The sequence below is a fragment of the Typha angustifolia genome, chromosome 6 (assembly GCF_048772165.1).
Source record: "Typha angustifolia cultivar Huaian chromosome 6, ASM4877216v1, whole genome shotgun sequence".
Classification (NCBI taxonomy): domain Eukaryota; kingdom Viridiplantae; phylum Streptophyta; class Magnoliopsida; order Poales; family Typhaceae; genus Typha; species Typha angustifolia.
The window spans coordinates 9,924,389-9,939,885 of NC_133244.1; the positions used below are offsets into that span (position 1 = coordinate 9,924,389).

Genomic DNA, 15,497 nt, shown 5'->3' on the forward strand with positions numbered 1-15,497 from the left:
TTTGAACCAAGCGTTGTCTAATGTTGAATTCTAATATGGTAATATAATCAAGTAGAACAAAATTAGTTTAACAGTTTAATAAATAAATAAAAAATCAAGTAAAGAGATAAATGTTTGATCGTATAGTGGATATTTATACTAATATTTGGTGTGAATTATGAACCTCGTTCTTGATCGGAAGGAGTGGAGCTATGTGGACGTGGTGGCTTTTTGTTTCAGGCTCTTATTACGGTGATGTATTTTGCAATTCGGCAGTTGCTTAAAAATTAAAACTGCTTGTTGGGATGATATGATAATTCACCAGACAATGACTTTGATGCAAACTGATGCTGTACTACTGCTGCTCAACAAACTTCAGTTGGGATGGTATTTGTTTATATATTTAAACGGTTAATTACAATGGCACCCCTTACACTATACTCGATTTTTATTGGGAATTTATAAACTATTTTAGATTATAATAGCCCCTCTTAATTTTGGATCCAAGTAAAATGGCAAATGATAGCGAGGGAATGCAACTCATGCATGACCATTATACTCCTAGTATAAAATTTATCATATTATTTAATTTTTAACTAAAATTAAATTATATAATTATTCTCAATTTAACATCCTTCCTCTCTCCTCTTTGCTTCCTTCTCCCCTATCGCCACTTCTCCTCTCCTTCTCCTATGTCTTCTAGCGCGAGCATGGAAGACCATCCTCTCCTCTGTCTGATATGAGTCCTCCACCACGTGTGACCTTGCTTGCGTTGCACCACCATCCTCGACCACCCTCCGTCTTGGTTGCCCTAGCCTCACTGCTTATGATTGCCCTCGCCCTCAACCATCGTAGATAAATAGCTCCTCTTTAAGGTTGACGAACAGTACTCTGGTGTTGCCTTTTAATATTCTAGCCAATTGTATTACGTCTTAAGCCCCTCGTCGATGCTGCCAACAATGAGGCAGGAAAAGGGAAGGAAAAAACTGTATTTATATCTAATTTAATTATCCTAATTTTATTAAAAAGTTAAAATAAAATTATATTTAAATCTCTATTAATTTGATTGAAATACTTAACAAGATCGTCTAGATTATTATAAGATAAGGGTGATATTAAAATTTCTCTAAAGTTCAGAAGTTATAATATCATAAAAAAGTTTTAAGGATCTCTGTGACAACTCGTATAGTAAGAGGGCGTCAGCGTAACCCTATTTTAAAAGTATTGCCAAAGCCCAAAGGCCATTGCTTTACGTGGCATTAAATGAAAAGGACTATCTCAGGTTCACATCGTGCGTTTGTTATACGCAAATAATAACCTATTTAACTATGATGAAGGGTCAAACCTGGAAAATTACTAGTTTTCGATAAGTTTCTTAAATATACGAGACAAAACGTTTTATCATATTAAAACTCGGTAATTTTGATAATAAATAAAGTGGTAAAATTAATTACCAATCCCAAAAGTTACATTAAAAAGAAGAAGAAGAAGAAATACTATGAAGTATGAATATCTGGATAAAATAAGAATTGAACAGTAGTTTGTTTGTTTGTTTGTTTGTTTCTAAGTGAGCGGTCTATTTACGATATAATGAGAACGACCCATTCCGAAATTAGGAATAAAGGAGGCGGTGATATACAAAATGTATCAATAATAAATAATAATTAATAATGACATTGGAAGTAATTATAGTATATATTTATATATATATAGATATATATAAAATGCAAGAGGAGGAAAAAGGCATCGCCACCCTCGAAAAAGGAACTACTTTTCGCAATGGCTTGCAAGAGAGGAGGAGACGAAGCATCCAGAGAGAGCTCCAAGAGTCCATCCATAACCGATGCGTTGCTCTTCACCACCATGTGCATCATTGGCCTCTCGGTTGAGATCCAGGTCAAGGACGGATCCACATACTCTGGCATCTTCCACACGGCTTGTGTCGAGAAAGGCTACGGTAATGTTTCAAAGTTACGATCTTTCTTCGCTTGGATCTTAAAATCCAGAGTTTTTTTTTTTTTTTATCGCGCGTAACATCATTGTTGGATTTCGGTTTTTACGGAGATTGGTGTTGGTTTTGTCCCAATTCGGCGAAATATGAATTCTATTTGCTTGTTTATATGCCTAATAGTGTGGATCTCACCCTCGCATTGTAGAATACGCTTGTTTGTTTATTTGCTGTGTTGTTTTACTTTTCAATTGAAGATCTCCCTTATTTTCTACTTTTTGTATACTTTCCTGATTTTAAGAGGAGATTGATGGATTTGATATTGAGTAGGTATTGTCTTGAAGAAGGCAAAGAAGATAGGGAAAGGAAAGCATGACACAAATCTAGCCCTAGGAGCTTTTGTGGATACTCTCGTTGTACTCTCTGGAGACCTTGTTCAATTGATTGTGAAGGTAGGTTGCATTCCTCATTAGCCTTACCGCTTGCATTTTTTAATATTATTAATGATCTGATTGTATTATTAATCGTGATCTTCCTTTTTCTCTGCAGGAATTTTCTTTTCCGGCAGAAGGAATTGCTGGTAGCATTTCTGGTGGTAATGTAGAAGCTAGCATTGGAGATCCCAAGACTAAAATTGTTGATGAGGAGATAAAGATTGACTCAGAATCTTTGACATCCGTGGCTGTTAATTCTGCAGGGTATGCTATTGGCACCAAATTTGCATTTAATAAGTCCTTGGTAGTTGCCTAGCTGCTCATGCATCGATGCCCTGCCCTTTCCTCATTATTTTCCTGATCTGGTCGAGAATTGATGGATCAAAATGGAGGAATATAATCCATTTAGATGACTAAAGGTTTGATTGTTGTTGTTATTATTATAAATGTAACTTTGAAAAGATATATTCCTTTAACACGCATTAATCGCAGAGTTTATATTTAATATAGTAATATTTTGAAGAATTCTGAAGATCGAGAGGCATTGAACTCTACACTTTACATATATGGTCAGTCAGCAGGTCCCAAACCACTTTGTGGGAAAAGAAAGTTTGTTGCTCCTAAGTATGTTGGTTAACCGTAGCTAAGTTTCTAGATATTCTGTTCACTTTCTCCTCTGTTTTGCTTTGTTGTCAGGAATATACAGCATCGCATGCAGTCTTTCGCATTCATATATGACGTATCTAATAAAAGCTATTTTATTCCATAGAACATTATATACGTTCTAATGGTTAAGATTATGATAAAACAGTAGGGAAAATATCATTCTGCTTACCTTTTCACCGGCTTTCTAATTCTTGCAATTTTTGAAGTATTTACCTTTCTATCTTTTATCTGTTCATACAGGAAAATCGATCAAAATGAAGGACAAGAATGTCTTCCCAATCCAAGTAAAAATGGGGATGAAAAAGTTAACGAGGAAATTGATGTCCAAAAGGTTCCAGCAAAGCACCATGTAAACATGCATCAAATTGGAAATAATATACAAGATAGCATATTCTTGGCAAAGGTGTGTTTATAAACTAAATTCTGAGGTGATAAATATACTTGTTGCTTATATAATAGTATACTTGCCATTTTGATGCAACTTAATGTTGTTATCACCTCAATTCTGGGGTCTGTTAATTTATTTTAATGATCACGCCGTTAAGTTAATAGTTGTCAGTCCTTAGTTGCATCACAAACTCATGCATAAGTGTAGGAAATATACACTTGAAGATTCTTAATGTTCTGTAGATTTGAATCTTGCCTTGATTCTTGTTACCTGTATTTGTCAGGCTGATGCAACATCTAATCTGCCAAATCTTTCAGTTAAGGGGAGGTAAGATATGAGATTACTCATCCTGTGATTCTCTAATGACCTCAAGCTAAGTAATTTTCTCTTATCTAATGCCAGTAAACATATTATATCCTGACTGTTTAAATCATATCTTTTGCTCCTTTAGGTTCTTGATACTTCTTTTTTTTTTTTTTGTTGATATTTACTTACTTCTTTTTTGTTTTTTTAACAATTGACTCTGCTGCAGTCAGGTCAGGAAATGCCGTGCATTGGGAGAGGAGTCTGACCACATCCATGAGGTTTTTTTTAGCAAAAACGTGTTCCAATGAACAAGACTTATATAAAATTATATTACATATTTGTTGTTATTCATTTTCTTTTTGTGGAGTGCATATTCATAGTCTGCCTTTCATTTTCAGATGGGGCATGAAGTTCATTGTTTGAGTCCTAGATGTGAGTCAAGATCTTTTCTTTTTGAGTAACTATTATACCTTCCTCTTTTCATCAGCAGGATATCAATTTTCCAATTTAAGTACAAATAGTAACTTTTCTTGTGCTATTTATTCCTTGATCAGCAAACATGAGTGGGCCTGATGACCTCGCTGGCCCTCCTGTGAGACAAGAAGCCTCAGTCAACAAAGTTCCTTGTTCAACAAGTTCTGTATCAGATGCTAATGTTTCAGCTGTTTCCACTTCTTCCACCTTATCTTCAGATATTAGAGGCTCTTCATACCCTAATATATTGCCATCACCTGATACATCAATTCATGGGATGAAAACAACTGGCAATATTACTGCCAAGGTGAGCTCAATTTATATCATCGCTGGACACTTTGCCAGCTATTAAAAAAAAGAAGCAGACAAATTGAAAGATTTTTACCGAATACATCATATTCTAGATTATCATTCATCTGATAGTCATGCTTGTTTGAGTGGAGTAGTAGCCGGAGAAAAGAATCCAGTATTTCTTGCTTACTACAAGGAAGGCAGTGACAAGGCACTGAAGCTGAGCTAGTATAGTGAGGAAACTTTCACATTTATCCCCTCTGGGTGGGACTTGGTGTTCTTCTTGGTTTAAATTCTTAATCAGCTAAATAAACATTATGTACAATTGTACACCTTAATGAATAAACATATGTACTTAAGATGTACTGATCTAGATGAATGGCTGATGTTCATCATTTCAGACCTATTTATATCTCATAATTATGGTGTTTATAAATTGATTGAGTTGTGAATTATCAAAATATAATAGCACGATGTTCTGATAGTTTGGTTGGTATTTGTGTTCATCCTTTATTTATCAGAGTTTGGTGTTTATAATAATATGAAGTCCTTTCTTTTCTGTTGCACTTGATTTGGATTTATGTGGTTTGAGTTGTTTGTTGTGTCTGATATTTGCAGGTGTCAAAGCTCAATCCAAGTGCAAGAGTGTTTTCACCATCATTTGCAAATTTTAGATTGGCAACTACTACTACACCAACTGTTGTAAACCCAAATTATATACCAAGTAGTGTTCCTGTGATGCCTAATGCGGTTGTGCCATCTGTGTTTGAAGTTAGTCCTTTTACAGGCCATTCATCTTTGCCCCGTAAATTGGTCCCTTATAGTAATTTGTCTCCTGGAAATAGTGGCATCGTTACTCAGTACGTTCACCCTGTAAGTCAATTTTGGCTTGTTTAAACTATGATATTCATTATGATAGTTGACTTACTAATGTATCATTTTAGCTTATATATCCCGAAGTAGATTAAGCTTCATATCTTTCAATTTTGTTGAAATTGGATTTTTCCATTAATTCAATCATAAATTATAATCACACGAGGATGCATGTTTTCCTCGATGGATTCTTGTTTTGTTCCTTCCATGTATTTTCGATTTAAAGTCTCCTACAACTTGAAAATATTTTGTTGTTTGTCCTTTGATGTTTTGCTTGCATGGTTACACACACTTATTCTGTGATTTCAGCCAAAAATTTGAGTGCTTTATGCCTTTATGTAGAGCATATTAAGTTAGTATTTTTCTTCTCGCTGATAGTGCTTTTTATTTTATCACAGGTTGTGGGACATGCTGCTGCTAGGCTAGAACCTATTCGAGTTGGTTCTCCATACCAACCTGTTCAAGTAGGGCCTACGTATATGAGTTCGAATCCTCAATCAGTAAGTCGTAATGAACTCGGTCTTGATTTCCTTTCATTGACTACTATGTTCAGCGGAGATGTAGCTGCACGTTAAATATTTTTATTTTTGAAGTTAGTAACTCTTTGAAATGCTATGGCATTTTTATAATAGGTGATGGCTGGGAGACTTGATCAGCTTGTTTATGTGCATCCACTGCCTCAGGTAATTGTCATATCGGCATTAGGTCTGCATCCTTTTACTATTCATATGTTCTCATCAAAGCATTATGCTTGCAATTAAAAGCAATTTAGATTTGTTTTGTCTGTCATTTAGTCATTTCCTGTATATCTCCTTTTGCCTTTTGAACTGACCAACTGCTTTTTAATCCAAGGCTGCAATTCAAGGACAGCCTGTCATCTCACAAGGAGTACCCCATCCTATCTTGAACCCATTTCAAGCAAGTATGCAAAAGCTTCAAGGTATTTAGTGGCCACTTAGTAGTAGTTTTTGAATTTTTTTTTTGCAAATGACAGCTAGTGTCATTTTAAGCTATGTAAAAGATGTGTTCCCCATTATATATAGATGTAGCAAGTCGTTCATTTTCATTCCTTACACAAAATGATGCTTTTAAAACTAATAATTAGAACTTGACAAATGCATCACTACTCACTGGAAACTGGTGCCAAACATCCCATATGAGTAGTAGTCCTTGAGCTGTGTACCTTTTCATTGAATTGTTGGAACAGACTGGTGACCTCTATAAGCTTGTAATCTATGCGAAAAAATGTTTACAATGCAGAAGAGTACACTTGAATATCTTGTAAGTAGTTATTAAAGCCTGTTGTAAATGAATTAATGCAAGGTGAAACTTAATTTTTACAGAGTGATTCTTTTGTATCTTCTTTTTCTCTATGAAGCTGCTCTAGAAGTGAAATATAATTGATGTTCAACATTCAGGTACTGTGTCTCAGTTCTGTGCTACCCCACCAATTATAGCTGGTGGAGATCAGCCTCTGGTGATGCCAAGTCACGTTCCCTACTCGCAGCCATTCCCTGCCGTCCGGCCAATTATGGTTCCTTGTGCTAATCGCATGTTCATTAGCAAGTTCCAGTAAGAAGTGGTAACTGGTGATATGCTGTCAAATTTTGATTCAAGACATCTTGGTTTCTTTTCCATCGGATGGAGATGAACAAAATTATTTTTGAAGAAGAGGATAGAGATGAACAATTTTGATTTAATGGAAACTGCGAGCACGGTTGCTATGATTGAGAAAAAGTGGAGAAATCTTATTTTATTTATTGTTACTTTTCTCCTTTTTTTGGGCAAAAGAGGTCATTGTATATTCGAAAATGTGACACTGAAAGAAAAGAGGAAAAAGAAAAGAATTCGTAATTTTGCAGTGGCTGTAGCTGTCTTGTGATTCTACACGTCATAATTCCTCAATGCTTGACAGATTACATCTGAATGGAATGAATAATGTTATTAGTTGTAATGTACTTTAACCTATATATACCATTTTAGAAATGAATATCATTTTAATGTAAGAAAAAAAAACAATGCTCGAAAGCTGATCATCCACCTTGGTAAATTTATTTTGATTGAATCTAGCCAAGTCTAGCAATAAGTGTAAGTTAGTCGGTTTGATGATCAAAACTATATGCTGCGGTTTTTTTAAGCAAAAAATAAGACATTGCTCAGAAAAGGCCTGGTAATTTCGCAGTTCATTTATCAAAAAGAAAACACTTCAGAGTTCCGAAGAAGCCATTATGAAATCTCTGGTAGAGTATCACTAAGCCAGAATATCCAACCCTTTTAAGCAGCCACTTTTGAATTGTAACAAGAAAATATATTACATTATTCAGGATACTGTAAGATGTAAATAAACCTTTTGCCTAAATATACTCGAGATTTAAGAGTCTGTCCATCAGTACTTAAACCAATATCGGTGAGCATCACTAAATTAAAGACTAAAGAAAAGTGACCCAGGCTTGCTTGACCTATTTAGGGATCATTTGAATGTTGTTAACAGAGATAGGTGAGCTCTCGACATGCCATCGACTTCTAGAGTTCAGCCTCAACATTAAATGGTGAAGATTGAGAAGCAATGTGGCAAGACTCGTCTTCACCTGGCTCTTCTTTGTGTTCTTCAGTGAGCAATGCTTGTTCAGAATTTTGAATATTAGGCTCCAGTTTCTCACCTGAACAATCTAATCATACATCATCAACCTGGTTTGCAGATCAAAACCTTAAAAGGATTGCTTGATTCAGCATATCTTACCTGCTGAAGACTGTTTTGGAACTTCAGTACCAGGCTGTCCTCTATGGCCTGAAGAAGTCAACTTTTCACAGTTAATCTATTATCCATCAACATCAATAAAAGAATATTCAATTCAACGTTAACTTTACCTGGAAATTCCTTAAATTCATTTAAGTCAGAAAATCCAATGCTAGTTTGGTTTGTCTGACCTGAAAAATCCAGCGTACCATCATTAGCCACACTGCCCGTCAAACTTTGATTACCAGATGGCCCCTTGGTTGGGAAACTGGATTCCTCCGTCACGTCTGAAGAATTTTCCAATCAGCCTGATTGCTCATCAAAATGTTAGAAGAATGTCCTAGTCCAGCCTAAATTACCTGATAATCCCTTAGTTCCATCCGGATGAGGAGCCTGAGTAGTAGGATGTTCTGTCTGGCCTGAAGAATCCCTTTTCCACATTAGCCTTGTTAGCATAAACAATTTTGGAAGCACATTTAGGCAAAAAGCATAACCTGATAGTACGTTGGTTCCATTAGGGCCAGAAATTTGAGTATTAGGTTGCTCCTCCTGGTCTGAAGTATTTATTGTCCACCATCAGCCTGATTTCCCATGAAAACTCAGAAATTACTGGGGTTCAGTTCTGTCTTACCTGGTGATCTGTTGGAGTCAGAAATTTTGGCAGTAAATTGCTCCAATTGGCCTGAAAATCCAACTATATATCATCAACCTAAATGTGCATCAACATCTCAAATATGTTTCTATCCAGCTAATTTACCTGATAGTTCCTCTGCTTGATTTGAGGCTTTGCATCCTTTTGTTGCCTCCATTGTCTCTTTAGTTTGATCTCCCTGAGAAGATTCAACAATTGCCTCTTTAGTTTGATCTCCCCCAGAAGATTCAACAATCATATCTTTAGTTTGATCTCCCCAAGAAGATTTGACAATTATCTCTTTAATTTGATCTCCCCCAGAAGATTCGACAGCCGTCTCTTTAGTTTGATCGCCCCCAGAAGATTCAACAATCATCTCTTTAGTTTGACCTCTAAAAGAAGATTCAGCAATCATCTCTTTAGTTTGATCTCCCCCAGAAGATTCAACAGTAGCATCAAGTGTCCCCTCAAATGGCATAGAACCCAACAGTGATCTTGCTTGTGTGAGATTCTGCCCAGATTGTTGGGATGCAGCTGACGTCGATGGTGGGCTTGCATCTGTGACAGGTTTTGTGTGCAAAGCTTGAAGAATTTTAGCTCTTAACTCAGATCTCAAAGAAAGGCGTGTATCTGGAGTAGCATACTCATCATCATTCCTGGTCTTCCTCTTTGTACTAAATGGAGCAGAAACCTTAGGAACTCTGAAGGTTTCAGAAACATGGTGTACATGTGGAGAAGCATCAGGTTCCCTTATTTGAAGAGGCTGAGCAACTGTAACCTTATCTGATACAGGACGGACTGGCATATGTACTGGAGCAGTAGTAGGTACTCCAACAGCTGGACCTGGAACATCATTTCTCCTCAACATTGGGAGCAGCGGCGCTACATCATTCTCTGGCGAAAGAGGGACAGATATACGTGGATCAAATACCACGCCCTTAAAGACCGGTCCAGAAGAACCCACTCGGACTGTAAGCAGATATCCAGAATCAAAAGTGCCATCCAAAATGCCAGAGACTGCCTTACCCAATAGGCCATTAAGCCTACGGCCAGAATTAGCAGTGGGTTCAGTTGCTGCATGACCAGCTAGGCCATGAGGCCCATGACTGAAAGCAGCAGTTGCATTTCCTGTATGACCCACAAAATGTCCATGACTGGAGCTAGCAGTAGGATTACCTGCTGCCTGTTCTCCTGTGTCTTGACTCCCGCGACCAGAACTAGCATTTTCATTAGCTGCTGCATGACCCATGAGTCCATGAGGACTGCTACTTGAATAAGATGTTGGATCAGCTACTGGTTGTCTTGCTAGACCATGTTGCCCATGGCTAGAATCAGAGGCTGGACTAGGTAGTTCATGAACCAATTGGCCTCCAGGTCCATGGCTAGAATTAGCATGAGGGTCAGCTTGAGTTGGAATAGCTTGAGGATAAGGTAGCTGAGTTCTCCTACGTGGTGCGTATCCAGGATAATCATATTTACGAGGTCGACCACGCTTGCGCCTCATAGGAAGGTTTGCAGGGTTGTAAGGCACGATTTCTTGATTCTGTTGAGCCATGCTATGACTGCCGGCAGATACCATACCTGCAAGGGCAAAAACTAGGCCCTAAATCATCCATCAATTGTTCTGCTATGTGAGATAACATCACTTTCAAATGACAGCAAAAGTAAAGGTCAAAGTAATTGGTGAGATGAAAAGGAACCTAGCATAAAAAATCAACCATAAAAACAAAGTTTTATGAGACTGGGGTACTTTAAATGTGCCAGAGATACCTATAGATATGCTTTTAAAGATTTGTCCATGTAAAAGGTACACGTCCATAAACATTCTATGCTTATGTCTATATATGTTGCAGTTACACACTTTATGTCATTCTATAGTTCATTAGTTCTTATGGGATAATAGCTTAAATTTTCCAATCTTGTAAATAAACTAGCTAATGCTATAACTAATTCTTCATCACATTTAAGTAAAAAACTAATCAAAAGAAGGATATAAAGACATGCTAAAGATAAATATCTAACAATAAGAAGTTTCAAAAGGCAAAATGACAGTATGATGATTATATATGATTAAACGGAAAGGTCAGTATTTCTAGAACAGAAATCAAATGATTTGCAATAGCAAGTCTTAAGCTGAGAAATAAGTTCAGGACTATCGAGCGATCATACAATACACAGTATATTATCAACTACATAAGTTAGTTTACATGCTTCACAACCTGATCTATCTCGGAATAGAAAAATATTCATTTGCAGGATGCACTTAGCAAGCTTGCAAGAGGAACATTTTGACTATTTAAGGCCTGTTGATAATCATTTGCATCAGAGCATCGGTCAAACGAAGTCCAACAAGATATGCAATCTATTCACAAAATCTTGTGGAATTTAGAAGATGATAATAATATAGAGAAAATCGACAACAATTATATCTACACAAATGCCACATTTAGCAGAAAGGACTAACTGCAGCAGCCTGCGAATAACCATTTCATCAAAGAATCAATTATCAAAAGAATTTCACTTTTTTGAAACTAAAAGCGCATAGTCTAATGAAGCATAGATACAATGCACCAGTTGCATCCATATTAGATGTGATACTTGTTGGGTACTTCATAGAAAATTTCAGATATTCAAGAAGATCTGATGTATATGACCATACATTATTCCTATCCCATATCAGCGGTCCAGCTTCATAGGTTTTAGATGCTAAGGATCAGACATAGTGACAAAATATGTGCACTAGAGATGAAAATTTTAAAAGATGCAGTAATAAGAACACGTGAATAAGATACTCTAGCTAGTAAGCATGCATGTCAAAGTTTAAAAATTAATCATTAATGTGGGCCCAGCATTTAATGTGGACAGGTGCTCAAGAATCTGGCCTAGCCTACACTCAGGAAATTAAGTTTGGAGATAAGGCATATAGAGTAACTCATTAGGCATGCCAGATATTATTTGCTATATCACTTAAGTTGATGCATAGTTCTGTAACTCACTTGATTCTTCTCCGCAGTGTAATTTAACCTAATTCCATTCTTGTACAAGTACATGTGGTGGTTTATGCATGAACACATTAAAGCTTAAACATCAGCTTCAATAGCCACTATCATCGTAGACGAATATCTTGGTGCTAAATATGTCTCCTCTTCCAATATGGAAGCAAGGTACAAAAGGTTTCTCCTAATGATTTTCTCTCTACAACTATGAGTTTAACTGTGTAAGTACAAAGACAGAAGTGGGCACTAGCATGTGTATGCATGTGCACACAAAAATGAACCTGAATTCTTTGTGTATGTAAGATAAGGTTGAAATAGAGAATGTTCATAGGTCGCTAGATCAAAATAACAGAGTTAGCTTTTGATGAGAGTGTCTTCCTTGTAAGCATGTAATGCTATCTGCACTCATCTAATTATTCGAGAAATCTTCAATAATTCAAATTCTCAAATATTATTGAGGTTATTAGCATAAGAGAGATGATAATAAGAGTTGAAAGTAATTATCTAATGTTACTAACACTTTTAGGGGTGAAAACGGAACGAACAATACTTAACTTACATCTGGATTTATATTTTTGTTTTGAATATGAATTTGTATACCGATATTGGACGAATAACAAAATTTAAAATCATATCCTAACTAACATGATATAAATAGTTTCCAAATATGAATCAAATATTAAACTAATACAGTACGACCTAGCTATAGTACGACCCGAATACAAATACGACTCGGATACGAATCGGATCTTAATCAAAATATGAACATGGAATGAATCTTACAATAGCATCTATACGTAAAAATATTTTGAACGAAGAAAGATCAATTTATCCATCTATGCTACCATTCCAAAATACTAAGTAATGAAATCGATCTCATCATCTAGCTAGTAAGAGAGTGAGAGAACTATAGTATGTAAATTAAGTTTATGTATAATAATAGGCGGCAATTCCGGTCGTGTTTACTTATGTTACTGTCTTGTGTCGATTCTTGATTCCTTTTCTATTATTAACACTGCTCATCATTTGCTTTAACGCACATATTAATTGCCTAAAGTAGTTCCACAGATTGACATAGCTAATTAAGCAAGCTAGTTAATTATAAAGAATATGTACCGTAACTTCACGTGATCAACATGTTATACCCAAAGGCCAACTAACCTGACCATACCACTAAGGTTTAAGATCAGCTAATTAATTAATTATAATAAAGTAATCATGAAAGCTGGCTACGAGTTCCCTTTGTTTCCTAGGATCGGGCGCCTTGATTTTTAAGAAAATAATCATAATAGTACATGGTACATGGGCCATGAAAGAAAGGTCCGCTCTAAGTCCAAGATTGCCAAATCGATGGTAACTGGATATTTGATATCCATATCCAAAAAAATCTACCCGACCTGTATTTATATCCATATCGGGTTTTTTTGCAAAAATCCGACCCGTATCTGTATCCAGTTTAGATAGGATTTTTTTAAAAACTCGTATCCGGTCTAGATCGGGTGGTATGGCGGGTTGACTTGGTTAATATTCAACCAATTTTTCACCTCTACATGTCTCTCATCCGACAAAACTAATTATATAGCAATCTCACTATAATGTTTCATGTCATAACAATCTCACTTAATTTGTTCGTTAACTAGATATATCACATCATTAACAAAGTATTTGATTCATTCAGTAAATGAAGGTCTGAAAGTCTAAGCAGTACTAAGATAAGGAATAGAGAACTCTAATTAAAGTCTAAGCAGTACTAAGATAAGGAATAGAGAAAAGGATGAGAATTGTGTCAGTTGATGCTAAAGATGTTTTAGAACATGTTATAACTCTATGAAAAACCAGACACAGCATATATTCCAACAAGTCATAAATGCACATAGTCAACCAACTCAACCGAATGGGTTATGAAACTGAAAAACCAAATATAGCAATATTCCAACAAGTTATAAATGCGCAGAGTTAACCCAATGAAGAGAGACAGCAGATTATCGAAGTAGGTCTTCATTCAATGAGGTAGACTATCTAAAACCTTGAAAAACTCAATAGGTTCAAAAGTTCAATATGACAAGAAATTAGCCCAAAATCAACAGGATAAGTTCTATATCTAGAAAATTGATAAATTTTGTCTCAAAGAAATTATCAGATGTCACAGAATTTTTTTGGAAAAAATGCTCAAGAAACAAATCTAAAGAAGGAAACTGGTAAGGAGAGCAATGATCCAGAGTAAGAAATCAATATTATATGTAATTAAACATAATGAGAAAGTAGACCTACTAAACGACAGAAAAAACGACAGAAACTAGTGGCTTACTTATGATCCACACGCTTCTTAACAGTCTCTGAGGACAAACTCCACTTATTTCATCTTATTTTCCATCTGATTGGAACTTACAAGTACATAACACACCATTAATGGCTACTTACCATCGATAGTATTAATGGCTTCTAATCTACGGCACAATAATTACTTTCATCTGTTAGCATAGCTTAGCAGGCAAGGTGCATCCGCAAAATCATATCAAGCATGAAAAATAACATATGCAACCATGAGCATTTATCACTCCGCCGATTTACTAATTAGACTATCCGTGATTCCAAACATTGGTCCATATATCATATTAGATATCATAATATCCAATTTCCAGTACTTAACACCATGCTAGATATAGAACTAGAGGTTAATCAAGATAATCATCAATAATAAAATCTCCGCAAGCGCCACAGATCAATTATTTAGGCGACGTAAAATCGGCATGTGGTTCATTTATTAGCTTATCCTCCATATAAATCGATGAACTAGTTCCCCAAATTTCCACTTTTGCCTAATAACTTTCCATGAACTAGATTCAAGCTACTAATCTTAAACATGCATCACTAAACCAATCAACTCCATATAAACTAAGAATTATTTTTCTTACTGTACAGTTACACCCTAAACAAACCAGATCCATAACGTCTAAAACCATCCCGAGTCTCCGAGTCCACTCACCCAGGTATACATGTGCCCCACCTTGAACAAAGCCTTATTCTAATAAAATATTACAGCCACGAATAAAGAAACAGACCTAACACCACACGATCCCTTTCCAGCAAACCCTCCTCGTACAACCCCAAAGATACCATTTTGGTGCTAAAAACCCCATCTTTGCATTAAGAACACACTTGCATGCAACGCAAAAGATCAAATTTTGAGAAATGGGTTAGGACGGAACAGCTCACCTTCGCCTTCTCCGGAGCTTTTGGAAATCCAAGGGAAGGATAACAGAAGAACCGAGAAGGGGTGGGAGGACAGTGATGAGATGAAACCCTAGATCTCTATTCTCCGACTCCCTCTATCTATATATCCCCTTCCTCTAAGTGATCAGTTTCCCTTTCTATTAATGGAGTTTATTAAGAGAGAGAGAGAGAGAGAGAGAGAGACAGATAGGTGTCTCGTCCGTTAATGGCAAGGGGTGGTGTCGTTACAAACGACGGCTTAGGTGACGCCTGTCGTCCACCTTCTGTTCCCCTGCTTCCCCTCCTTGGGGGGGATATCTGGGCCGTAGATAGAGGAGTGCAGTCGGACCGCTCGAATCACGAGACAATCAAAATGGCAGTTAGAGCCGTTGGATGGTCCCTTGTTGGGCCTGGGCCCCACATTACGTGAGCCTTTCCCCTTGGCCCAGCAAGGGATTGGAGGAGATATGCTACTATGGTAGGCTAGGCTACTATTCTTTTTTTGTATGGTATTTAATTGTGGGGATATTCTAGAATTAATTTTACTTTTAATGGGTTCAT

General features: G+C 36.5%; 2 protein-coding genes across 7 annotated transcripts; one reads left to right on the forward strand and one right to left on the reverse strand.

Annotated features, from left to right (window-relative positions):
* Nucleotides 1-1,720: 1,720 nt before the first annotated feature.
* Nucleotides 1,721-7,220, forward strand: LOC140761779 (uncharacterized). Of its 2 annotated transcripts, none has more exons than XM_073099251.1 (13): nt 1,721-1,936; nt 2,258-2,379; nt 2,477-2,625; nt 3,268-3,430; nt 3,699-3,742; nt 3,948-3,999; nt 4,120-4,153; nt 4,276-4,502; nt 5,105-5,359; nt 5,758-5,859; nt 5,992-6,042; nt 6,212-6,299; nt 6,778-7,220. In XM_073099251.1, the coding sequence occupies exons 1-13, from the start codon at nt 1,759-1,761 to the stop codon at nt 6,933-6,935; spliced, it is 1,623 nt and encodes a 540-aa protein (XP_072955352.1). In that variant the 5' UTR covers nt 1,721-1,758; the 3' UTR covers nt 6,936-7,220. The 2 variants fall into 2 exon arrangements, with proteins under 2 accessions (XP_072955352.1, XP_072955353.1); XM_073099252.1 differs by having other exon boundaries at nt 6,230-6,299.
* Nucleotides 7,221-7,585: 365 nt separating this feature from the next.
* Nucleotides 7,586-15,279, reverse strand: LOC140761386 (uncharacterized). 5 transcript variants are annotated; one of them, XM_073098686.1, is made up of 8 exons: nt 14,940-15,279; nt 8,854-10,330; nt 8,728-8,778; nt 8,591-8,650; nt 8,456-8,515; nt 8,228-8,383; nt 8,100-8,147; nt 7,586-8,028 (listed from the first exon to the last, which is right to left on the reverse strand). In XM_073098686.1, the coding sequence occupies exons 2-8, from the start codon at nt 10,304-10,306 to the stop codon at nt 7,883-7,885; spliced, it is 1,974 nt and encodes a 657-aa protein (XP_072954787.1). In that variant the 5' UTR covers nt 10,307-10,330; nt 14,940-15,279; the 3' UTR covers nt 7,586-7,882. The 5 variants fall into 5 exon arrangements, with proteins under 5 accessions (XP_072954787.1, XP_072954789.1, XP_072954790.1 ...); XM_073098688.1 differs by having other exon boundaries at nt 8,288-8,383; nt 8,854-10,308; nt 14,940-15,278; XM_073098689.1 differs by having other exon boundaries at nt 7,586-8,019; nt 8,288-8,383; nt 8,854-10,308; nt 14,940-15,276.
* Nucleotides 15,280-15,497: the final 218 nt, after the last annotated feature.

Excerpts from the sequence above, each read along its gene's own strand:
- LOC140761779 (XM_073099251.1), top strand. The coding sequence starts at position 1,759 with ATGGCTTGCAAGAGAGGAGGAGACGAAGCATCCAGAGAGAGCTCCAAG. Across the intron at positions 4,000-4,119 it reads AGTCTGACCACATCCATGAG|ATGGGGCATGAAGTTCATTG; the intron begins GTTTTTTTTAGC and ends TTTCATTTTCAG. Across the intron at positions 6,300-6,777 it reads AAGTATGCAAAAGCTTCAAG|GTACTGTGTCTCAGTTCTGT; the intron begins GTATTTAGTGGC and ends TTCAACATTCAG.
- LOC140761386 (XM_073098686.1), bottom strand. The coding sequence starts at position 10,306 with ATGGTATCTGCCGGCAGTCATAGCATGGCTCAACAGAATCAAGAAATC. Across the intron at positions 8,651-8,727 it reads TGACTCCAACAGATCACCAG|ACCAGGAGGAGCAACCTAAT; the intron begins GTAAGACAGAAC and ends TAAATACTTCAG. Across the intron at positions 8,148-8,227 it reads TGAATTTAAGGAATTTCCAG|GCCATAGAGGACAGCCTGGT; the intron begins GTAAAGTTAACG and ends TGACTTCTTCAG.